General features: G+C 44.2%; 1 protein-coding gene across 2 annotated transcripts in view; it reads left to right on the top strand.

The window, feature by feature from the left end:
• The window catches only part of RAB3D (RAB3D, member RAS oncogene family), a 219,476-nt gene extending 193,259 nt beyond the window's left edge, over positions 1 to 26,217 (top strand). Inside the window, exon 5 of one of the 2 annotated variants that reach the window (XM_078684168.1) lies at positions 24,408 to 26,217. In XM_078684168.1, the coding sequence (XP_078540294.1) occupies positions 24,408 to 24,595 (188 nt within the window). In that variant the 3' untranslated portion in view covers positions 24,596 to 26,217. The remainder of the gene's footprint in view (positions 1 to 24,407) is intronic. The other variant, XM_078684167.1, reaches the window with a different exon arrangement.
• The last annotated feature ends 784 nt before the right edge of the window (positions 26,218 to 27,001 follow it).

Genomic DNA, 27,001 nt, shown 5'->3' with positions numbered 1-27,001 from the left:
AATAGACGGTGTCGACAAAAGCCTGAGACAGACCAACTTGGCCTGGGACCTTCCATGCCATCAATTGTAGCTGACCTGAAAGTATTGGGTTTGTGAAAGTTGCTGTTGGGATTGTGCAGCAGATCCAGAAAGTAGGTAAGGAAAATTGGCGTCGTTGTTGTCATTTACAGGAGATACAGAAACACGATAAGGGAAGGCCAAAAGGGAGTTATTATAACTATGGATGACTGTTCCCTATGTGTATTCAACAGACAACGTGACCTCATGAGGGAGGGGGTATCCAGTTAAAGAGCTTATTGGGAGTTACATTTTCTCTGGCTTGTTCCGCCATTTAAAAAATGTTGGTTCCGAGACCCATTGCACCAAGAAGTGTGTCTTGACAGGCGGACCATGCTCTGTCAATACCTCCTTTAGGCTATTGTTATATCTAGAGAAAAAGGACAAGAATTTATTTTTGAACAATGGCAGAAGTAGGGAGAACCCTGTTTCCCACAAGAGGTCTAGGGCATTCAGATTTTAGTTTGTTTATATTTGGTTTGTCAAGTGGTTGTCAAATCCTGTTTTTCATATAGTCCTCCACATGAGGAGAAGTAGACCAATCTGAGGACAGTGGGTGAAAAAGCAGTCAGAGGGGTCTAACAAGAGTTCCCCAAAGAAATCCAATATTTCAAGATGGGAAATGCCATCACCTGTTGCAATGATAGCTACTAAACTTCCATTTGCTTGTGTTTAGAGGGAGGAAACCAAGTGGAATCAGTCTGATCTTGAATATCAGAATCAGTGTATGGAGTATATACAATGACATTAGAGTCATCATCATCATCAGAGAAAAGCATATCGTTATCCAAATGTTTTTTTTTTGCCCGTTCTCCAACACTAGCAAAGTGGGTCGTGTAGCACAGCACCTTCCTGCGGAGATTAACCATCTCCAATCATGGCCCTGGCAACGTCAGTAACCCTGTTAGCAGTTAGTTCTGGTGAAGTTACTGGCCCTGTGAAATAGAAACTTAGCCCATTGAAAAAGATGTCTTTAAAGGTTTAGTGGAAAAATTAACCATCTAAGAATCAGAGCTTATATTTGGTGTTTTGCAAGGAAGACTGCTACTACCACCAGTAAGGGTCTGGGCCAGAATTGCTTGATGGACGCTCCTGCCGATGTCCTTCACAATAGAATGCATGGAGGAATTCAGAGCTGTGAATACAGAAGAACTTTTACATTGTTATTTTTGTTCAAATATCTTTATTGCTTATTTAAAAAGTAATACATTTGTAGTACAGTAGCAATACAGCAAATTGGACTTCAATATACAAGAAATAGTAACGAAGAATTTTAAAAAAGAATGTCATTGCCAAGAACTACTTAAACTGGAATAATAGGAATACAAAAATTACCATTTTTAAAAGATCAGATAAATATCTTGACGAGTAATACATATTAGAAATCCATCAAATATTGAATATAGATCCCAGAAGTATGGAACAAATGAGGCAACAATATATATCGCAACAGAGACATATGGTAGTAGTATTGCTTGATGGATAAGAAACATCAGGGAAAGAAGAAAGGAAAAGAGAAGAACAGGAAAGAGAAGAAAGAATACAAGCGAAAAGGGGAAGAAGGGACACCTGCTTCATCACGAAGAAAATATATAAAGACATGGAATCAAACGGATTTTGATCTGAGAGGACAAGTTCATATAGTTATCCAGAGACCGCCAAACATTACTAGAGATTGAAGGTGAATAATGCTTCTTTTCAACAAAAGTATGAGCTCCATGAAGATATGAAACCCAGGCCCACCAGTTATGATAAGACAGGAGATGAAAATATTTCCATTCTATGAGTATAATTTTAACAGAAATGGATAAAAGCAAGCCTAGGAACTTCACTTCCGTATTGTGAAGAGGTAAAGGGAAAACTGCAGCCCATGGGCCTAGCAAAATCATAGGTAAAGAGAGAACTATAGATGTATTAAAGATTAGTAATAAATGTTTTTGTATGAGGCCCCAAAAATAATTTAATAGCGTACATAAGTTGATGGGTGCCTGGTGCCAAATTACAATTCCAACAAAGACCACTATCTCGCAACTTCAACTTATGTAAACTAGCAGGGGTGCAATGTAGAAGATTTAATGTCAAGAATTTAGATTGGATTAATGAAGGAGCAATTTTATTACGTAGGGATAATTTCCCAATCAACTCCCAAGTATCTTGTGAAATATGCTTGAAAACGTCGTCTTCAAAATGGTGAGCCCATTTATCATAAGTAAATGTTGAATGCGAAGTGACTGGAGCGGATAAAAATATAGTATGACCTGAATGTGTCCACATGGACAAAAGTGAGACGATAACCGTATCATAAAAAAGGGGTATTTTAGAAAGTTTAACCTTTAGTTTAAAAAAAGAATAGAAATCCATATCGCTGAGATCGTATTTCCTGGCTAAAAAAAGAAAAAGGAAGAGGATCATGATTAGTGTCATAGAGGTCTTTCACCAATCTGATACCTTTGACGGCCCACAAAGAATCTGTGCTAGGATCAATTTCAGTATGAAGTTTAGAATTGAACCATAAAGATGACCATTTTGATTTATGAATAGGTTTGAAAACTTTCCTATCAATATATTTGAATGCATTAATCGTGTCTGAGATAATACGTTGAGAATGAGCTAAGCCAAGCTTCCACAGGAAGGAGCAGAAAAAGGAGCACATAGCTCCCGTTCAATAAGAATCCAAGGAAGTGTATGTTGAGAATCCGGTAAGAACCATAGTGCACTTTGAGAGCATAGAAAGGAGATTTGGTATAGATTCCAATCTGGAATATTACAACCACCCATGATAGAGGGTTTCATAAGGTATTTATAAGCAATTCTAGCTCTCTTATCGTTCCATAGGAATCTCGAAGAAATTGAATCAATCTCATGAAAGAAAACAGAGGAAAGCTTTAAAGGTAGCATTTTAGAACGTTTACATTGTTTTAAATTTGATTTCAAAACCTCATTGTGTCCATTTCTTCATCAGCTATCTGGCCTGCCATTTGTTTTTATAATTGTAATGACCACTTGCCAGTAGATGGCAGCAAAGCATAGAACAAGACACGATAATATCCCCTGGCAGAGGAATATTTGCAGTCTGTGGAAATAACCGGTATGGAAAAACTCCCAAATCAACTAATTGATTGCACGAACAAAGTAATCCTCTGAGGGAAACCCCCGAACGCCCCGCTGCACATTTGAAAAGCTGCACATCAGTCAGTACCCAGCTCGTGAAGGAGCAATTGGTGCTCTTGTAAAGCGCTCTGCTACCGGCTTCGGGCCGAAGTCGGTCTATATACAACTAAAGAAAAAAAAGAAAAAGTGCGCTGCGCAATGCATGAAAGGCACCGCTCGTAAAAATTGACCGTCAAGAATGGTACAATTTATGGATTATAAATGATATGGGAAAAAAAATGCAAACAAGATAAAAATAAACAAAACAAAATATAATTAAAGGCAATGTAATGAAAATAAAAAGGCCTTCTCTGGCTGACTGCTAGCAGCAAGAAAGAAGAAGGACAAGGATTGAGGATATTATTTATAGAGATGTAACACCTAAGTCGCCTCCATCTGTAGTTCATCACCCAGGCCTGCTGGGATGCGTAGTTTTCTCTTTACTGTTCTGTTCACTTAATAATTACCTGGCTGCTATTGGATTAAAGCAAGAAAGAAAAGCATAATACGAGCCTCCAGGTTTGACATAAAATGTATTCACGCATAATTTGGCCCTAATCTAATGCATAATTCCAGTGGTCTTCCCAATAAGTAATCAGAATATTACCTCCTCAATCGTCTTCATCTCCAGAGGGAGGATGTTTCCAAACAGATGTCAGACCTGACCCCATGAACTACCAAGGAAAGAGTCAAAACAACCATAACAACCAGTAGCTGCTGGCAGGGAATGGGGGTGGGGAGGCGGAACAAAATACCAAAAAGAATAAAATACCACTTACCTCTTCCGTCGGCCGCGTCTCTCCTCCGCAGTCCCGAACCAGGTAGCACACAGGCTCCCAAAAGCCAACCACAATGCTGCAATACAGCTTTGTGATTGGCCTGAGCGCCATGGATCGGTGCTCAGACGGAGACAGGGGGCATGGGCATGTTCCCCACGAGGCTGTGTAATGCAGCCTGGTGGGAAACATACAAAGTGCACATGACTGTATGGCCTGGCCAAGACGACCGGCCAAGAGGTCAGGCACACTTGGAGTGTTCAAACCACTCCTCCCCTTGTGCAACTAGCTTCTCCTTAACTGAGCCGCGAACCTGCGAAAAATAATATGATAATAACTATGTTATTATTATTTTATTTATCCTGCTCTGAGAGTAGTGGGGCAACGCTCCTCCGCCTTAGAAGAGGAGCCGCCCCTGATAACAACCCAGTGCTCACCGAAGAAGAGTAATGTAGTAAATAAATTAAGTAGGCAGCAAGACACGTCTTCAGGATATTAAAATAGGTTTATTAAGTTACACAGGATAAGACAGCAGAGCATCAAAACCCCACAGCTGACCAGACCAACTGCCAAGGCTGGAATCCACACACACCAGATAGAACACACTTAGGAACTATGGGAGATAGAGAAGGTAGGAACACTAAGAAAGGACTACAGACACCAAGTAGTCATAATGAACCAAGTAAGAATATACAACAAGTAACCTAACAGTAGGATAGCCAACAGCACCTTCCGAAGGGAGAGCCCCATAACAAACTAAATCAGGCATGAAACAGCAAATCAGCAATTAAAAAACAAGCCAAGAGGTAGCTCTAACCACTAAAAAAAGTACAAAGAACACTATAGGGAACAAGCATGTAAGACAAGAACCACCCTGAACCGTAGTGGCGGAGAAAAGAAGAGACCTGGCGATCAAGGGGGATGCCAGCAACGCCAACCCCCAAGATGAGGTATGAACAACCCATGCCCCATCTGAAGCAATGCATACACTCCATCCTGAGAAATGAAAGTAGGTAAAAGCAGAGAGCACTGTGTACCAGCATGACAACTAAAAAAGTGGCAAAGATAAATCTAGTACCTAGGGACAAGCTGACCGCCCTAAGGCCACAGGGAATCCTGTAAGAACAGCAGACCTTGACCATGAGAAAAATTTGAAGTTGCTGACAAACCGTGCACCAGGCACCGCTCCCAGGAAGACACTGGAAAGTACCAGGCGAACCCCCATGCCATGAATCACTGCTTACTTGGAAAGAAGAGCCAAGGAAGTCATTCAGGAACACTTCAGTGTCAATACAACCCCATCATGTCTCAGAACACCTGGAGCAATCAGAGAGCTGGGCATGCATCGCTGACACCAGAGCCAGGATCCGCCTGCTGAGGACACTGTAAATGCAGTGAGTGCCACCAGTGGGAATCCAAACCCCATGAGGATCGAACCGAGATGGAACGGACCTGAACCCCAACATCCACCCTTAACCCTCATACTATCAGGCCATTCCACATTGAAGAAGAGTAAGAACCACAGCATAAGCCGCAAACTCTTAGCCACACCATGTGTGATTGCCAAAATACCCTGGTGCTTCATCTTAGGACTAGTCCCTACCCTAGGGCATCATAAAAAACAATGACCCCAGAGCGTGAAGGGGTGGGGGGATGTAATGGGGTGTTCCATGGAGAGCAAGAGGTTGTATGATGGTACAATACATGCCTCAACAACACATACCTGAACCACGCGATCTCAACCATGACCAGGTCTTTACCATGGACGCCTTTACCATGCAATTTTGTGGTAAAGACATGATTGGTAAAGGGACATGTGTGGTAAAGATCACCCCCTGCCCCCAGCCCTGAAAACTATCCTTTTTCCTCCACCGAGCCTGAAAAACTGTCCACACGCCCTAAAAACTACCCCGACCCAAGCCCCCCCGCCTTGGTCCCTAACAATTGACCCCTACACCTGTAAACTACCCCAACTGAGACCCCCCGCCCTGAGGCCTAAAACTGACACAGCCCTGAAAACCATCCCTTGACCCCCCTGCCCCCTGAGCCCTAAAAACTGACTCCACACCCTAAAAACCACCCCGCCCTGAGCCCTAAACACTGACCCCTACTCCTGAAAACTACCCCGACTACCCTCCCCTCCCCTAAGCCCTAATACCCGGCCCCCTGCCCTGTAAAAAACCTGACCCCTAAAAACTACCCTCACCCCGAAAAACTACCCACACCGGTTCCAGCCCTACTTACTAACCATGTCCTCTCCCAATCCTTCTGCTTCCTGCCTGCCCATTCCAGCCTCTAAACTACATTTGTATGGTTAAGGAAAGCGTGGTGCAGCTTGTGGGGAAACAGCACGCGTGGCTTAGCCTGCATTGTTAAGGCTGTTTCCCAGTGCAGGAAGGTGAGCCAGTCAGAACCTGTGCCCACAAAGCATCCTACAGGCAGACAAGAATCCCCTGCACTGGTTTGACCAAAGCTGCAGGGACTGCATGAAAACCATCTTCATATACCAGTGCTTAGATTAGGAAAGGCAGTAAGGTTGCCTCAAGACTGAAAAACAGGAGGACGACAGGACAAGGTTGCCTTTTAAGGAATAGGAAAAAAAGCGGACAGGTTAAATGGAAATAAAGTAGTTTTATTTGTGGATTAGGGGCCATATATATCAACATTCCGTTTAGCGAATCCTAAATAGCGAATTTTAAGGAATCGCTATTTAGAAATCGCAAAATGGTATGGATGTAGAAATGCACTTCTTTTTAGCGATTTCTTAACATTCCTTAATTGCGATTAGCAAATTGCTAATCGCAATTAAGGAATAATTTCCCATTCATTTCTATGGGCCAGGAGGCCCATAGGAATGAAGGGGAAATGTGCGATTCGCAATTTGCTAATCGCAAATTGAGAATATTTTCAAGAGTGCAGGGGTGTCCAAAGGACACCCTGTTGCACCCCTGAAATCTGCATGGGTGCACATGTGGCGCGCATACATGCCCTAAGGGCATGTATGTGCGTCACATGGCACTTTGAAAAATGAAACAATATGCATTTTGAAAGGAATTCGCAACTTACCACCAACTAGAAGTTGGTGGTAATTTGCGATTCCTTAAGGCCAATTTGCTATTTTTTTTAGCTTCTTACATTGCATTTAAGGAATCGCAAAATTTGCGATTCCTTAAATGCAATCGCAAGATAAGGAATCGCATATTTTGTGATTCCTTATTTTTAAAGCAGATTTGCTTGATGCATACCATTTGTCCAAATTGCATTCGCAAACGCCGAAATTCAGCGAATTTCGGCATTTGCGAACTCAATTTGGCTTGATACATATGGCCCTAGGTGAGGTAATCTAGTCTCATGGTCGAAGTAAACCCTAGTTCATTAGGACTGTGATGAGGAAGACAGACAAGGAGGTGATATATGAGAAGGTCAGAATTGCAATTTACTGAATGAAGTCGTTTTGCTTCAGGACCATTCTGGAGCCGGACAGTCAACGCCTGGATATTAGATGTGACATTGTAACCTGTGACGATAGGAGGCGGTTCAGTTGTGAACATACTATAGTTATATAGTAAGTTCACCTGCAGGTCCACCCAAGGCACTTTCTCTGACCCTATTCAGAACAAAATGAATGCAGTGAGAATGAGGTAGGTTTGCACAAGTACAATTCTACTATTTATGGAAGATGTGAGGCTGTCTCATCCATCATAAAAAAATGGTAGGGAGGAGAAAATGTCGAATAGGCATTTATCAGCCTGGGAGTCGGAACCGATGTACAAGCCACTGGAATTATGCGATTGTGCGGCCGTGGCGATTTTTGCATAATTTTAGTTTTGCTGCATTGGCCGCATAATCCATCATCTGCTGCATAATCTGCAGATTTTAACAAAAAAAGAATTTTTTTTGTAGCGCAAAAACAGTTCAAAAGGTAGTTAAAATGCAATGACGCGTTGCCGCGCAGTGGAAGGACCTTTGCAAAGTTTGACTGGTCGCCCTTCGGTAGCTTATTATTATATTTGGGTGGTAAACTGGTACTAATGAGGTACAACTGATGCTTAGACCGTGTTGACAAGTTTACACATGACTAAATAATGAACTAGTGCTATCACAAAATGTGACCCATAACTTGGCTTTTCTTGCCACATAATTTATTTAACTGTGCCGCATAATTCGAGTGGCCGTGCCAAAATATTATCAAGAGGGGCACCGTTTGTTGTTACAGCTCCAGCCACTTTGGTTGTCTGTACAGACTGTCCTGGAAACCGATCAGGTCTTTGGAAATAGGCTGATTTACAGAGTAGTAGGAGAAGTAGCAAGCTTCCTGGACAGTGAATGGCAATTGGAACATGTGTTACATTTTGGCATTCACATCTGTTTTGGAGTAAATATAAGGTTTGCAATCTACCAAGCATTAGTTTTCCACAGGGAAAGGTAACAACCACTGGTAACAGATCACACCACCCACCACAAGAATATACTTCTGGAAGGAAATGTTACCCACGTGTAATCCCAGTTCCTCATAATGGCATGAACATTGAATAGTCCTGCCCATTCGTGGGATGAATAAAGTTACTTACCTCAAATCGTCCAGCGTTGATATCATCATTCCCCTGTTGTCAGGCTGGGGATCCTTGGTTATCAACGTTAAAACAGCAATGGGAGTGCATAAATACAAACCAACTCATACAAAAAGTCAAAGACTATATATAATCTGTCCATCTCATGTGTGACCCAAAATCAGTTTAAGGAGAAGTGAGAATCTATGAGCTCAACTCGTCTCATGGGCTCAAACTGATAGATTTTGGAAGCTCAACAGTAGCACATAATTTCTGAAACCCCAGTAAAGGGAAGGAATACGGGCCACAGCTAAACCTATGAACGATCCCTTGTTAGAATTCTGTGCACTTTTTGACAACCAATAAATGTGGAGGTCTCTCCATCAGATTTTGAATGTGAAAAGAGTGTACATAAAGAAGCATACTCGTTCAGGTAAGCCACGGGAAACCACCTTGGCAGGTTTTGAGAGTACTTTATGTTTGCAGCATGTGTGGCCGTAGATCGACATGCTTAGCACACTCCTGCCATCTAGTGTTAGGCTTGGAAGTTTGCAAGTTGCTTTTATTTGAAGAAATATTTCGAGTCACAAGAAATGAATGGTAGGACTCCTCGTCTTCTTGTCGATTGAGCCACCGACTACATGTTTCGGCCATCCAGTTAGGATGTGCACTGAGTGGGCTCCAACGTCATTGTGTTCTTATCACTGTTTTTCCGCAGCAACGGTTGGGTACTCCCCGCCGCACTGATGAAGGTTTCATCAGGGCTTTAAGTGGGCCGGGTCCTTCCGGTGTGTTCTACATTCATGGTAGGAATGCTTTGGGAACAAGCTTTTCTGCTCAAAGCTCCAAAAGAGAAAAGTTGAAAGGTTGATGGAATTACTTGCCGAGTCTGAATAAACTTTAAATCGGCAATGAAAACTATCCTCCACGAAACACAGAAATTTGCAAGACTTGTGTGAATCGGAACATTGAATTAACCAGGGCACAAGTCCTAAAAAAAGAAGTGGGGGGACGCGGTCACTGGAAGTGACGTCACGACCGAAAGTGACGTCACGAAAGGGAGCTCCGATCTCGTCCCAGAGAGGCCAAAAAGGTGAAGTCCAGCTGTTTGGCAGGGGGCACGGCGTCCACCCTGTAAAATAAGTGGGGGGAAGCCGTCCACCCGCGTGGTACCCCGACTCGAGCCCTGGAAATAGCCATCTTCAAGTACCATCAACATGTGCAAGTCTTTCTTGATTAAAGGAAGAATTTCTTGAAGTTTGATCATGCAATTTTTTTTCTTTAGATCTGTGTTGAAACTGCATTGATCTAGGAGTTGTCACTATTATCCATAATTGAATTGTTTAAGACAAGGGAGAATCGGGAATAAAATCCTCGACCTCACTGCACCTTAGGCGCCTTCTCTTTTGCGCTTTTCAGCTTCTCACTTCAACTCTAAACTATTAGGTTTTTCTGAATATCCTTTTTTTAGGAGGATCCTTATAAGTTCCAAGGGAAGTGCTCTTGAGACAATCTGATCTCCTAATTGGTATTTACTACAAGCAGCATAAATCTTGAAGAGAGACATTTCAAAATCTTCTAAGCCATTCTGTGGACAACAGGACACAACAGAAAGCACGAAGAAACAGCTGATGTCCCCCCTGTGTTAAAAAATGTAGGGTGGTGCCCACAAAGTAGGAATAAAAAAACAAGTAGAGATTTGTAGAGAAATGTGGCAGTTTGAGAGAAGTATATCTCCTTGTCTTTCCACCTTTTTAGACAGTTTATTTAAAAAAAAAAATCTTTTCTTTAATAAACATAAAACAACATTCAGCAGTTATGCCTGGACGGTTGCCTGACTCGAAACAAATACTAGCAAAATGTAGTTAGAGCATAAATCAGAAAAGGATGTACGTTGTTACAACGCATGCTTTTACCACGCATGCTGTAACAACGCAAGTTTTAAAACGCATTCCATTACAACGCATTACACTGGGGGGTGCTGGATAGTGAATAGTTTAATTTACTATTCCAACACCAGTCCCCGTGGACACTAGGGAAGGTGTTGGATAGTAAATTAAAACTATTCCCTATCCTAGAGCGCCCCCCAGTGTAATGCGTTGTAATGGTTTTCGTTTTAAAGTCTGCGTTGTAATAGCACTGCGTGCTAAAAGTTGCGTTATAAAGGTTGTTCCCCATCAGAAAATGAGGTGGACAGATTAAGATTATCTATTGCTTTTTTAGTGTTGTTGTTGTGTGTATAAATACTGCTATGTTAGCATTGATTACAACGTATTTCCAGCCAATAACTGTTAGTAAATCAAGCATGAGAATCTTTGAAAGTTCCAGGGCCGGTGAATCCAGAGCTTTTTCACAAAAGAGAACACTTTACTTTCAAAAAGCCTTATACAAAAAAATATGTCCACCCATGCATGACACTTTGTTAGGGTTTTTTGTTTACTAAACTTGCAGAGAACCAATTATGATATTGAAAAAAGGCACTAGGTGAACTAAGTAGCTGAGCAGGAGCTATTCCTGGCTATTCCATCATGCCATGTTATGGCAGCTACATCAGGTCAGTGTGAATATTGAACTTAAGTTGATACAATCCTAATAATGTCGGCGGAAAGGAAGGTGTCTTATTGACTTCAATGACGATTCCCATGATTGAGAACGAGGATTACAAGCAAGTATCTTTTCCTCCTGCACCATGAGATCTTCTTTCATAAACGTTAAATAGAATAGCAAGCCCATCCCTTGAGAGAGGGGTAGAAAAACATCTCAGTGGCATTACAGAATGCAGGACTAATTAATTCGAAATTATTCCATAAGGAAACTTGGCCTACTTCTGTGTACTCAAAGTCCCTTATCCAGACTATAAGGCCTGGCAAAGTGACCATCTTCAGGATACCAGCTTCAAAATATCTGAGATCAAATAATTGCTTAGAAGAGTTGTAATGACAGCTTTTTACATGAAGAATGGTCATTGTTTTTTGACCCTGTAAAAGACTTGCTAGGGATCTGATACTATAAAACTAAAGAGGAAGCAGTCTAGAAACTTTCCTTTATGTACGGGCTCATAATTAAATTGCTCCGGCTGTCTGAAATCCCTAGCGATGTCCAGGTGAAAATGCATGATTCGGTTGTCTAGCATGTGGAAATATCTCTCCACTGGAGAGAAACCATTTTTGAAGAAATGGGCACGGATGTTAATCGATCTATCTAAAAATCTGAGACCCCCTGAGAAGATTGGATGAAGTCTCACGACTTCTTGATTTTTATGAAACAACGAATACTGCTCTTGGGACCATAATGTCTGGATTTCACGTACTCTTCGAGCAGAAGTAATCGAAGATAGGAAGGATACCTCCATGACACGTGATTCCCTAAAGGTTGTGAGGACTACACTGAGTTACCATGGAGGTGGCTGCCTTCTAACACACAAACGGTGATGGGAGGAATGCTTGGAAATAGTCTAACCACTGGCAATCGCCTATTCCTACCCATTGTTTTTCTTCCTTTAGGGAATACTTTGTAATTGCCATCCAAGAAATGGTTGATAACTGGGATGGTGAAAAAGGCCTCATGGGAAGGACATCCAGTTTAGACTGTAAGCCCAGTGAGATGTACCGTGCTGATGGTGAACTGCAAATCATATTTTATGAAATGAAGCAGGCACGTAGGTGGATTGATATTTTTCTGTTTACACTAGATGCACACTTTTTTTCCAGCTGAAGACATGGGATTCTATAAATGAAGGATTCTTCAACTCTTTTAGAATGTTCGTGAATGCCTGCAAGAGATTTAAATGTCAATGCTGGAGGAATTTAGGGTTCACACTGGATGATGGTAGGGTGAATACCTGGACAGGACATTCAGCCTCCACAACTGTCTCTTGTAGTGTTCTCTCCAGCGTCTGAAGTGGTGCTGGAAACCACTGCTGTTGCAAACATTCATGTGCCATTATATTTGTCTTGGTTCTTGAGTATGTCCACTTGATAGGTACTAAGAGGATTCACAGATTCAGAAGAAAATTGTTGATACATTTCTCCGACCTGCTAATCGAGTGAGCTCTGCCCTTCATCCCTGACTGATGTGAAATCTGGCTTCTGCCTTTGTTTGTGGTGGCATGGAGATCCATTTAGAAAAATCTCCGTTCCCGAAGGTAATCAGTTTGCACTTTGTGACTTCTGACAAATTTTTGGTTGAGGTTGGAGAGTCCTGCAGAATAAACTAATAATTTCGAGGCTTCTGGCTACCAGTTGTCTCACACAGTTTGGCACCTCCAAGCAGTTCCCCCAACGTTGTTCCTAATTGCTTCTCAGATAGTACACTGTAGTGGTATAGTCTGAACCAAGAAGCACATGTCCTATTTGATGGAAGAAATTACTATGAAGCACTACCCTAAGGTCCGGCAGAGTGATGTGAGATCAAGAACCTTGTATCTGAGGTTCTCCAAGAGGGCCCTACATCCCATTAATGAGAACACCACCACAATGGGATCTGAGGACAAATGCTGATAGAGTGCAATTGCCTCATGTTGTCCTTTGGGTTACACTTGATTTAGTGTCAGCTTATCCTATACAACAAATCTCAGGAGTGAGCAGTGTGTTTTGCAGTAAGCATGTGAAAGGAGCCATCTGAGATCCATGGCACACATCAATTCTCTCTGTTGTAGTTGGGGAAAAACCTGACGTATAACCCGCATTCCAAACTTCTTAAGTTTGTGATTTTCAGAATGAGAATGGGTCTGATCTCTCCTTTGGCCCCCTTCTTTTAACCCAGAAGATATTGGGGTCAGTCCCTTTCGTTTGTACAAAGAAGACATTGATCCCGCTGCGTTATTCTGCAAGGTATGTTGAATCATAGGAGAACTGCCCATGTCTTGAAAATGTCGGTGCATCTTGAACCGGCACTGACTTCTATTCAGAGCCCCATTCATTTGGTGGGTGGAGTCCTCTTTGAGAAATCCCATGCCATCCAAGTATGTTGTGGCACAAGGAGCTAACAATGGTCAGAACTCCGCACCTGAAACGCACGCAGTTGTTTACGGCAGGTTGTCCTAGGTTAAACTTGACGGCCTCTCGCTGGCATTTTATAACAACTTTTCACAAGGCAATGGTTGTTCACACTCAACAATGTGCAGCAACACCAGAAGTGTAACCTTTTTACCCGCTTGCCTAAATCTCACGACCAGCTCATCAAATAAAACGTTACAACATGGTTCAACTCCCATTTATACAAGGCATGTATGGTCTTTCTTTGTTACCCGCTACAGTGTGAGGGATATGTATGTTTTAAACTAGATGGAGGAGCACCTTAGAAATTGACAATAATCTTTTCCTGGGGCAGCCATAACCGCTGGAAGTAGGTAGACTCAAATAGGTTTTATTTCAGCCTGGATACAGAATTTGCATAGATTACAGCAGTAGTGCGTTGGAGATGAAAAGTCATTTATCAGTTCCCTGTGATGAATGCTGCTTGTGTTGACCTGTGCATGCTTTTCAGATTCATCAATGTTCCTTGTTCACTATATTCATTCGGTCATCACTATTTCTGATAGATACATCTTCCTGCAAGTTCCTCAACTTATGAATATCCTTCCAGGCGCCTGTCTGTTCAGAAAACATTTCTCAAGCAGTAGTGCGAGGTGACATCATGCAGATTCAACCAGGACTTCACCTGTGGGATATGAGACGACATCAGAGTATATAAGGTGCCACCCACCCTGTTGGTGTCTGTTTCCGTTTCCCACTTCTCATCAATGCAGATCACGAGGTCTCGATGTTTCACCAATATAATTCCTCAGCATTTTGACAGCAACTAGCTCAAATGTCTCCTCCAAAAATGTCAGGCCTTTAACCTTGTCACAGATCCCCAAAGAATACGTCTGTGCTGGACCCAGGGGTCTCCGCATGTAGTGTGTAGGCTTCAGACATGACACTGCGGCCTGCAGCTTTGCACTTTGACGCACAGAAGTGCCACCAGGAAGCTAAAGGCCAAACCATTTTTGGCCAAGATCCGCAAGAATATGCCAGAGCGATCCCCATCTACTTCATGTGATCCTGCTGACAGGTGACACTACCTGAAAAGATCTTATCATAAAACAAATTAAAAAAAGCCAAAGGAAAGAAGTCACCTTCTTCCTCAAGGAAAGGGTCCCACTCCCAGGACCATTCAGAGTCTCAACACAATACCCTGTGGCTAGACTCTTTTTCATGATTGGGTAAGATGCCCACATCGAAAAGAGTTCCCACCTCCTTCGTCAGTCTCTGCTGGATTCCTTTAGGCTGGCTGCTGCACACTCTGGACCAATCCCCAAAGGTGATCACTTTGCTGCAGGTTTGGTGACTCCAGTGGCTCTAACATTTACACCTCCAGAGGCTGCGCTTCCTCAGGCTAGATGAGAACAAAATCAAAGCCTTCCAAGCCACTGACTAATGTTCGTTCGGAGCCGCTTTTATCGCTGACACATATGTTGCCCCCGGAGCCAACTACTTTCCTGATCTTGTAGCCATTGAAATCAGTTGATGTTATCAGTCTAGTGATGGGAAAAGGAAAGGCATGTTTTGTTGAGAAACCTTTGGCAGAACACTTTCCTAGGGCTCAGAGATTCTCAGGGATGAAAAAATAGCTTTCATCCGAGTTGCTCGACCTCAACACTGTCTCAATGCTTGATCAAGATTATGGCTGAATAGAAGATGGCGACTCAGGGCTAATAATCTCCTTCCCCACTATAACACTGTTGCTGGCTTGTGTCTGGAAACAAGTGGTCTGGGACAATCCTTACAACAGGCAGCTGCCCTCAGTGTACAAACAAACCTAAATCACAAATACACATACATTCAATACCTACAGCTCACACAATAAGCAACCCTCATGCCAAAAATTAACAAATATGAATGCCAAAGAGCTAGGATAACATATATGCTGCAACAACAACTTGCTGTAGGAGGCGTCCAACACCAGGGAATGTGTTGGATTTTAAATCCAACACTTTCCCTGCTGTTGCACTAATTAATACTATTCCTAAGTCCATCGCGCCCCCTACAGCAAGTCGTTGTTACGACATGCGATGTAATGGCACGTGTGGTAACACCGCAGTCGTTGCAATGGCTGCGTTGTAAAGCCATGCATGGTGAATGTATGCGTAGTAACGTCATAAATTCGTCTTTCGAGGCTGCATGGGAAGTATCCCTTTTGGGCCCAGCAGTTCACAGGAAAAGAGACGGATGTCATAGAGCTGCCCTGACTGACCCACAATGTACTCCCTTTCATGCTTCACAGTAAAGTCTCGTAGTGCAAGCGCCTTTCTCATAACTGAACACAAATGCCTTTCCCGTCGCACCTCCATGTATAGATTTGGAAAAACTGGACTCTCTGGGTTCTAAATTCTTTACTTCTTGGAGTCTCGCCCTCTGCTCAGCACACACCACCTATCTCCTGGGCAAGTACCATCACATTCTATAGGACTTAACAACATTTTGAGTCATCAGCCTACCAGACCACATGACAAAGCCATTCATTACTGGTCAGCAACGGTTAGGGTGCCTCTAAACTGATGTTGAAGTGCAGTCAGGACTCTCCGAACACCATGGGTCATTTATGGGTCCAGTCGTCATGCTGCAACACACTTGGATGCATTCAATTGGCTAATGAGAAGTCAAGGCAACCCCTATGGACATGCCCTTCAAAGGCGAGCAGCTGTTTGTAAAGAAGATCGACTTCTTCAGGGAACAATTCATGAACAGCAGAGCTAGGATTTACTCTCAGGGCATAGCCTCCTCAGCAGGACACTTCCACCAACAGGACAGGAAATGTGTGTTGCTATTCCAGGGCTATGCAATCCAAGCAGACACAACCTTCTCAGCCGACCCAAAACAAATATACTGCTCCATTCAGGGAAGGGGTGGATCTAGAGAGTGCTGTCACCATCATTTTCCAGTGGGCGGTGGAGTTTCCCCCACTTTTCCATTATTTGGGAAACAATTTCAATATATCACTAGCTCACCAAGCTAATCCACAATTGCTATGCCCTACCCTTTTTGGCACTGGCACCAGATCGCCCCCCTTCCACAAAGTTGTGCTCTCTGGCACATGGCTCATTTTTGGAGATGAACATTCTTTCCCTTCTGAACAAGGAGATGGTGCCTCTGGTTGAAAGGGACAGAGAAGGCTGCTCCATTTTACTTCTTGATTCCTTAGAAGGACAAATGTCTGACATCCATCCTGGATCTCGGCCTTCTGAGCTTTTCCATGTGGCAGGACAGGTTCAAGAGGTTGTCCTTGAACTACTTCTTGCTGGCCCTGAATGTGCGGGATTGGTTGGTGTGCTTAGATCTCCATGTCACCTTTGTCCACCCACAGACATTACATGAGGTTCATAGTAGGCTCCCAGAAACAACAGTTCACAGTCTTGCCATATGGGCAAACAACCACACGATGCATCTTTAGGACAATGTGAACAATTGTGTCATCTTCACTGAGATACTGAGATAGTCATAAATGGACAAGTTACTTACCTTCAGTAACACTCTTTCTGGAGGATACTCTAGTAACTGCAGATTCCTCACCATGTGAATATTCCTCAGGTGTCAGATAGTATCTGAGAACTTTACAGCAGTACTCCTGCACAACATGCCGCTCCATGCCAACATCATTCTGCTCTGGAAGTAACAAATGGAGCCGCATAGAAACACCACCCGTTTACGCTGACATAAGTTGCTTTCTAGACTGTCCACTCCCTCAAAAGCAAAGTCTATCAGCAGATTGGCACGACCAGTGTGCAGGTCTCTAAACTTGGTATATTTTATGATGCAATAGAGTTTAGATCACAGAAACTAGGAGGTGGGAGGGTCAGTGAGGAGTATGCGGTTGGATAGAGTATCCACCAGAAAGAGCATACTGAAGATAAGTTACTTGTTCTTCTAATGGCTACTTCTAACTGCAGATTCCTCGTCTTGTGAATATATATATATATATAAAAGCAGTACTTCCCAAGTGGTGGCTCTATGAACAAGCTCTGCAGGACCGAGCGGGCAAAATGCTCCTCTGGACGGGCCATCACTGTTGAGGCCAAAAGGGAGCACTGCATACTGAAATGCTCCTGCTCCTATAACTGCAGATAGTGCATGTTGGCCTGCAGGACAGGGATGTGGAAATAAGCATCCTGCAGGTCCAACGCTAACATTAATTCTCCAGGGCATACAGGATCTGGGCTAGTGTGAGCATTTTGAATTTGTCCATTCACAGGAAGGTGTTCATAGGGCACAGTTCTAAAATTGTTCAGTGCCAGGAAGTAACTGGAGTAACACCAAGTTCCTACCTCTAATGCTGGAATCCTCTCTATGGCTCTTTTGGCCCAGAAGGGCCTGTACTTTTCGCTTCAAGATAGACAGATAGTCCTCCATCAGACACCCTGATAGTTGAGGAAGGTGCTGTGGGGTGGAAAGAAATGAGAGTATGTAGCCCTGATGAATAATTTGGAGGGCCCACTTATCTGAAGTAATTGCATGCCACCCTTGGAGGAAATTATGGATCCTGCCTCCATCAGGATGCCTGAGCAGCTAAAGGTTTCTTTGGTTGCAGCAGCTAGGGGAGGCGGAGGGGTCTGCTGGGTTGGTGGTGTGCACTGGCATTGTAGGTACTGGAAAACACTTTCATAGTCCCAGAGAGTGTGAAATAGCTGGTGCAATTGTCTAGACAGGGCAGACGGAACCAAGGAGTGTGCTGTGGTCCTGCTGTCTTTAAACCGTTCCAGGGCCGAGTGTGCTTTTTTGCCAAAAAGGGAAAGTTGTCAAAAGGCATGTTCTTCCCCCCATTGAAATTACTGTGCTTTTTTAAATTCCAAGTCACTTTATTGTCACACACACTTAGGTTATGGGTTTCTTCACTTGGGTTCTTTGACTGCTCTCTTCTTCTCTTCTTAAAAATAACCCCTCACAAAATCTAAGTGTCGTAATGAAAAAGTTAATAAATATATGTGGAAATATACTTTTTGTATTTATTACAAAATAAATACTTGATTCGGCTGAATTGAGTTAAAGGAAAATCATTTGTTCAGGCTAATTTTTGCTGTGTCATAAACCCACTTGAGACAGATGTGCTCTGCATATACTTTCTTGATTAAATCTCCACATTTTTTGGGGGGTGATAATATGGAAATGTAACTGAAAATGAGTTCCATGTGAACACTTGCCATAAGTTAACAAATGTTGTCAAGTCTAGTAGGCGTAGTGGCAGCATTGAGCCACCTGGTGGTGCCGAAGAGCTATTGCTCTAGAAATATTGTTACCAAAGGTATATCTTTTTAGGTCGAGGACCGAAGGCTGGCTTGCCAGCCGGAAGTCGGAGAATTATTGTCTTTCAGTGAGGGTGCTTAAACCCGCCTCTCTCCTCGTCTCTCCTCCATTGGCTGGCTTCCTAAACGGAGGCCAGCCATTAGAGGAGAGAGGCGTCCCTCGAAAGAAGCTCCATCTCTTTCGGATTCGGGGGCGTGTTTTTGGCGTTCTTTCGCCCTGTGACATCATCCGTCACTCAGAACGCCTAAACACGCCCCCGAATCCGAAATTTTCGGAAGCTTTGCGGCCACCATTTTATTTTTTTGTTGTTGTCAGCTAGCCCGTCTAGGACCGTGCGCCCGCGTTACACATGGTCTGTCTTTGTTTTATTTTACCTCTCCCCTTTTGTCCTCCCCTCCTCAATGTGCCGTGTCTTTTTCCCGCCCCCCTCCCGCTGTCCGTGTGTTTGTTCCCCCCCCCCTCCCGCTGCTTGCAGTTCGCTCTCTTGGCGCCGCTGGTGCTTGTTTTTACGGTTTCCGAGGATTGACAAACCAGAAACAAAGTGTGAGGCTTTCTCCAGTGCCGCGGACAGAGAGCCCGGGCAGGGCTCTTTGTTTCACTTTTAAGAGAGTTCGGGGACAAGTGCACATAGGCTAGTGTTCAGCTTAGTAAGAATCGTATGTATCCCTGCTGCACGGACAGGCTCAGATAAGCATGGACCTGCAGCCCAGTGCCCTTTCCCTTACTCGTGCGTATGCCACATTTGGTAGCGGGATCTAATGTCTCCTATTGATGCATTTACTGGCTCTATGACTGTTGCATCCGTAACCGCTCCCCGTCTGCTGCAGCCCTCCCCCTTCTCCCCACCCCGGCTGCCCTTTGCCTGTCCTGCAGCAGCTCGTTCCCTAATTCATCATGCGGCACCTGGCCCAGGATCACACTATGCGTTGGAGAGTGGAAGGCAGGATTAAAGACCGTGTCCAGCTCGACTACCGGGTCTGTCCTGGCAGCAGATTCTCCAACCCCTTTCGGGAGAGGGGCCAGAGATACTTATTAAAATCAGTGTGCATTAAAGAAGGAAAGAGATGCATCTTTGTGATGCGTGTCCTGGCCTCGCTTGGCATGCACCCCCCCCGTTCTTCTCTTGGCCTGTGGAAGTGGACACTGGCACAAGCACCCTTGAATATCAGCATATCTGTGGCCTGAACGATCCCTTCCTACAAGCAGGCATTGCAGGCACTACTATTCAGATGCTCAGACTAATATCTGCCTGACTCCACCCCGGCCCTACCAGCCTGCCACAAAATATCGCTGAGTCCCTTTTGCTCACTCTGTCACTGCTCGGTGATTCCAAACTCCCCTTCTTATGAGAAGCCGATGCATGTGCTGACACTGCTTCAATTTCAAGAACACAGCAGCCGAAAACAAAAACTGCAGCATTTGCTTATTTTGCGTTTTGTCTTTTTCGGAATTGAACACACAAAAGTAACAACAAAGACACTAGCTTGTCGCCTATTGGTCCCTAGACACACCACGAGGTCAGCAGAGTGTAGATATAAATAAACCTTGACTGAAAAGCAAGCAGTGAAACATTCCTGCTGTCCGTGTAGCACGGTTGCCTTTTCCAGGGCTTTAAGTGGGATGAAAAAACTGGAGGTCTCTCAAAGGGACGTGGAAAATGTAATTAGGGGCGTGGCTTAAACATGTATGCTAAAAATCTGTACTTAGCATAGTGTGCCGCCCGACTTGTATTTTGCTGCTTCTGTAATTGCATCCAGATATATGATACAACAAGTAACATCATATCGACAAGAAGCCAGGACTATTGGCTTTGTCAGTGGTTTTTAGTTGCAAAACATAAATAATCAGCAACTATGGCTTGTATATAATATTGAAAAAGCTTCCACTTACAGACCTGGTGACGTCACGACAATGTTGTTGCTCCTGAGTCTTTAAGTCCAGAAAGAAAATAACTCTATAAAGGACTCCCCTTCCCCTACAACGCTCACCTGGCATGATGTCATGCTGTAACTTCTCCACTACTGAGAAGTGAGCGCTGTTAGTTGGCGCACATCCATGTGCCTGCTGTCACTGCAGTCCGGAAAAAAACAGACCGCCTGTGCCAGGGGACAAAACAGAGACCGATAGAGACACGTTTCGAGGCCTCCTTTAAACAAGCATTTACAATGCAATGGTCTCGGCATTGTTAAAGTTAGAGCTATTGGCATTGCTCATGACATTATTTTTATTTATGGTTTGGTTTTTAAAACATATAAACAAGCATTTACAATGCAATGGTCTCGGCATTATTAAAGGTAGAACTATTGGCATTGCTCATGACATTTTTTTCATTTTTTCTTTTAAAAACATAAATAAATGGTATTGTCATTTACAATGGCAATAGGTGAGCATTAGAGAGTAGTAGAGAGTATTCACGGACACAGAGCCGCGCACACACACACACACACACAGACAGAGCCGTGCACACACACACACACAGAGCCGCGCACAAACACACAGACAGAGCCGCGCACACACACACAGAGCCACGCACACACACACACACACAGACAGAGCCACGCACACACACACACAGACAAAGCCACGCACACTCACACACAGACAGAACCACGCGCACACACACACAGACAGAGCCACGCACACACACAGACAGAGCCGTCTGTCTGTGTGTGTGTGCGTGGCTCTGTCTGTGTGTGTGTGTGCGTGGCTCTGTGTCCGGGAATACTCTCTACTACTATCTAATGCTTTCCTATTGTTTTTTTAGGGCTCGGCTGAAACGCGCGGAAGCGCGTCTCCGCCGAGAACTTATTGTGGCCGTGTCTCCTTCCCAGGAGACAATCCTGGCCGCGCGCATCGCCTTGGAGGCAATTCCAAACTGACACGCGCACGCGAACGAGCGCTGCGGCCAGGCGCTGTCTCCTGGGAAGCACACACACAAGCGAGGTCACTGAGCTGCGTCCAGCAGAATGCAGGGATAAGCACCGAGGACACAGAGCCTGCTTGCTGCTCTCAAATTATTTCGGATAAACCGTGGATTCGTTTGGCCCTTGAAAGGACGACAGACACATTTGCCAGGCACCTCCTTAAACTGCACTGCACTCACGGCTTCAAAAGTCACAAACTAAAAGAGCACCGATATGAGGATTTTACTTGAGACGAGTCACAAACTAAAAAGCGCACTAATGCGATGAAATTACTTGGCACTATAAAATCATTTCATCCTGCCAACTAAGATATTGGTATTTCTTACTTCAGGAGACTTTCTGCTCGAATTAGGAACTTGCATTCCGAAGTGTTTTCAGGCAGACTGGGACAGTTTTGTAAATGGACATGTTCGCGCTTATCTGTTTATCGGAACCATAACAACCATAACAACCTTAAGGTAGGGCAGGCTCGCTCTCTGTGACCCTTGCGCCCCCATCTGTGTAACCCGCTCCGAAGGGTAATGAAATCGAATCAAGGGCACTTACCTCTTTATCTATATCCTTCCCTCCTAAAGGAAATCGTTTGCATCTACTTTAAGGTAAAATATGACCTACTTATAGGAACCCCTCCTCCCCTCGGTCCTTATCACACTACATTATGGATATGTCTTACCACAAACATATTCACTTTCCAATACGGGCTATTATTTCTCCAACTTCAAGATTCGCTCCTGCCAAATGAAGGAACCCATAGTCACTCAAAGACAACACAGATTACTACCCAACTTCCTTTTTGTGGTCTGGCTTGTCAGTGCAGCCGTCACCTAACAACTATTTGAGCATCACTGGAGAGACCGTGCTCCGCCCAGGTGCTTCCACAAAAAAAAACATAACTTACCCTTCACACAACTGTATTGTTCTTATTTATCCAGCTGGCCGAGCTAGAAACTTTCAGGGGGATACACATGATATGGTCATGTTGTAAAGGTGGCTTAGATAACTAGATGGCTGTCGATCATTCTGTCACTGTTCTATCTTTATCTCGTATTCTGTCTGTATCGTACTGCTCGCCCCCCCCCGTTTTCTCACTGAATCCTTTTCTTTAGCGCCCTCTTTTCTTCTCTGTTTCGTCTGTCTCTATCTAACTCATTTTCCCGCTCCTCTATCTCGCTCTCTTTGCCCCTTTAATTTGTTTCCACTTTTTTGTAACACTTTCTATTCCTCACTTTTCTCTCCCGCTGTCCCTCGTTATGCTTATGCCTCCGTGCTGGCTTCCTCATTCTCTCCCATGCCCCCCTCTCTTCGTCCCTGTTATGTTTCACTTTGCCCCTCTTTCTCCTACTCGTATTCTCTTCGCCCCTTCTTAATTTGTCTCCCATCCCCCGCCCTCTGGTTCTCTCTCACGTAAACACACCTAATGATTCCGTTTCTCTCCCTCTTAGTCTCAACCTCTCGTGTAACCTATCCTTGTCCTCGCCTTTGCCTAAAGCAGACACACGAGGGCGGGGAAGCCTTCTAGTGCGCTTTTCACATGCTACAAAGTGTGTATTCTTCAGATATATTGGCCAATAATAGGGTGCCCATGCGTCCCGGATTTGCCAGGACTGTCCCCGTTTTCCACCAGCTGTCCCGGCAGATGTCAGGGATTTGTCTTTAACATTCTGGTCACCCTACCAATAAGCACGTGTCGCGTTGCTATGTCCACGTTTGAAGTGGGGGCTCTAACTTTTGCAATGCCGAGACCGTTGCATTGTAAATGCTTGTTTTAAAATGTCATGAGCAATGCCAATAGCTCTACCTTTAATAATTCCGAGACCATTGCATTGTAAATGCTTGTTTTCTTTCCATTTGGAGGAGTTTGCATCAAAAATGCGAAAGGATTTAACCGTCCTTTACAATAAATTGTTATAAAAATATGCTGCAAGTGTAAAAGGCAAAACTTTATGAAAATATAGTTCCATCAAAGGGGATGTTAACAGTATTTTGGCGCCGGGAAACTGATAAGCGAAGCAGATGAGGAACAAGCATTGGTAAATGCAGGAAAATATGCTCCAGCCAATAGAAATGGAGGAAAGGTAAGTGGCACGCACAGGAACCAGTGAGAAGCCAGGAAAGAGAGGAGGCAGGATGTAAGTTCCTTTTAAGTTTATATTAAAAACAATAGATTTTTCAAGCACAGAGCAAGCGCTGTGCAGGCGAAACCTAAAAAGGGAAAGGCATAAATTGTTATAAAAATATGCTGCAAGTGTAAAAGGCAAAACTTTATGAAAATATAGTTCCATCAAAGGGGATGTTAACAGATGTTAACAGTATTTTGGCACCGGGAAACTGATAAGCGAAGCAGATGAGGAACAAGCATTGGTAAATGCAGGAAAATATGCTCCAGCCAATAGAAATGGAGGAAAGGTAAGTGGCACGCACAGGAACCAGTGAGAAGCCAGGAAAGAGAGGAGGCAGGATGTAAGTTCCTTTTAAGTTTATATTAAAAACAATAGATTTCTCAAGCACAGAGCAAGCGCTGTGCAGGCGAAACCAAAAAAGGGAAAGGCAAGGGGCCGAGAGAATCATACGGATGAGGAATTGTTTCTGAACTATGTGAGAAGGATTAAATTGTCTAATCCCTGCCACTCACATAGAGATATTTATGACTTTTCTTTCCTTTTCTTGAAGGTTTTGAATTTTTCGAAGCGAGTGCCAAGGAAAACATCAACGTCAAGCAAGTCTTTGAGCGCCTGGTGGACATCATCTGCGAGAAGATGAACGAGAGCCTGGATGGCCACCCTTCACCCACCAGCAACAACAAGAGCACGGTCCTCAGCGAGAACCCCCCCTCGTCACAGAGTGGCTGCGCCTGTTAGTGGTGCGAATGCTGCGGAGTACTGTTGCGGTCCGTACTACTGAAGCCAAAGCAAGGGAGGAGAAAGACTATGGGCTCTGGAGAGGATTATAACAAACCAAGGTCAACCTTCAAACCAGCTGGTTTAAGTCAAGCAGGCAAACTTAGGGGTCTGCATCCCAATCACAATAGCAGTGTGTGGTGGGCTGAAATCACCAGGCCTCGTGCCCCTCAATCTTTGCAGGTATTAGTTTCCAGCATGCAGTGTTTCTGAGGCCCACCTTTGCTTCTTTTAGACCTGACCCTTCCATCACTACAATGCACCGTGTTGCTATTTTCCACCACAGAGCTGTACTTTCTATGTATGGAAACAATGGGCGCCTTCATTCATTAGGAGGGTGACGTGGAGCTTCTTTGGCCTGTGGTTATTGCCAAGGCAGATCATACTTTGGTAAATAAAGGGACAAAGGGCCAAACAGATGATGTCCAGGGGCTCCTGACAGTGGCTGTGAAGACGTCCTGGTGCTGCATGTTTACAAGTATTACAGCCCTGCAGAAGTGCCAGTTTTGGGGCCTATGAATACAAGTGCCAGTACTCCTGCCCTCACAGTGCCACCCTGCTATGGCAGTGGTCTCAGCCCTGCCGTCTGTCTTCCCCTAACCACTCACCCGAACATAGCACGTGCCTCATAAAACCAATATGGCGGCCAAATCCAGTCAGCACGCAGTGCGTCATTGCCTGTGATCCTTTCTCTCTGTTCTTTCTCGCACCCTTTAACTTTACTGAAGCTCCCTGTGTGCCAGGGCATAGGCAGTGCCAGCTCAATACTCTGACAGGGCACGCTCCGAGCTCCCTTCCCTCCCAGAGACTGGCGCCCAGGAATAATTAGGCCAGGGGCTGTGTGGTTAAACTGCTGCATCCATTTTGGATGTGGAGAAAATCTCCCTTCCCCTGGATCTGTGCAGATGGTCATAGAGATGATGGGAGGGGGCATATCAGAGAAGAGCACTGTGTATGTAACAGGTACACTGCACGCAACTGTTTTGTTCGCTTTTTTGGGACTGGCCCACAGCAGTGTCTCTAAATGCACTAAGCCTGCATGACCTATTTCAGTGGTAAACACCGCCTCCACTCTCTCACTCATTGCATGGGGAACACCTTTTATCTCTGACCTCAGTTACTTTTCGAAGTGTTTCCTCACTTGCTTTCCCTGCAGCAAGGCATGCCAATGTTTGTGTACCCTAGGGGTGCTCTTTTTTTTTTTTAAAGTAAACTTTAAAACCAAGTGGCGCACTCTCCTCGATCCGCATTCAAAAGACAAATAAATGGTAAAACACTGGGCTGGCTTTTCATCTTGAACTCTGCAAGTGAGTGCCTGACTGTGACGCACGTTCCTGCACGCGCTTGCATTTGAGCCACTTCTTTCCGGTGGGGCTGCAGCCAACTCTGTGCGGCCTAGCTTCTCCAAACAGTGGTGTATGTACAGTAACGTCATCCACAGTTGATCCTAAACAATTGATAGACCCTTAAAGGATGCATGACCAGTTGATTTGTTTGGGCTCTGGATTTTTAGTATGAACCCTCTACACCCCACTGGCCTTGCCTAGGTCACGTTATCTAATAAAAAAAGATTGGCACTTGAAGTCTCTGTAGCATCTCTGAGCTCTAACTACAGCAGGGCAGCATCCTGAGCCAAGCAGCTGAAGGAAGACACTTTTCCTGCTGATCTCCACTAAACTCGAATTTTATTGACGAGGCAGCGTACTCATTAGCATCGTATGAAGTGTGCAGGGGCTGAAGATTGTCATCTGGTAGGCAGTGGGACATGCTGGCAGGAGTAATGTCTGCAAGCCTTCAGTTAGTGGCTGCTAGTTTTGACCCAATGGGAAGATCAACCTTATTTGAAGTAAATATTTAAATAGAAAAAGAGCTTAGACTTTCTTACCGCTCTGTGCATTATTCCTGCAAGCCCCCACCCAGTAAGTCACCATTCTGGAGTGTGTTCCAGAAACTTCAGCATGCTTACACTCCTAACAAGGATTCATGTGCAATATTGTTTATGGCTTAGTTTGAAGACTTTGCTTGGTTGAACATTTTCAGAATCGGGGTTCGTCGTTGAAAGTTAGCGTTTGGCAGTTAGCGTTTGGCAGTGGCCTTCACATACCGCCCGAAGGAGAGAAGCGCTGTATGTTACATGTCTGCATGAGTCCGGTAGGAACGTGAAATGCAAGCTTTGTATCGGTACCTGGGCTCTTTCGGTACACAATATGCTATGGTCCAACTAAACGACCCTCCCAGTCTTTGACTTCATGGTGGAGCAGTTCACACCCCACAGAGCTGTTGTGAGGACATGCTTCAAGTTGCCGCCACAATGGCATGTTTTTTTTATTTAACACGCCTACTTCTGCCATTGTGTGGATATGGAAT

The sequence above is a fragment of the Lissotriton helveticus genome, chromosome 1_1, assembly GCF_964261635.1.
Source record: "Lissotriton helveticus chromosome 1_1, aLisHel1.1, whole genome shotgun sequence".
NCBI lineage: Eukaryota > Metazoa > Chordata > Amphibia > Caudata > Salamandridae > Lissotriton > Lissotriton helveticus.
Note: the sequence above shows the minus strand (reverse complement) of the source record. Positions and strands in the feature narration are given on the sequence as shown.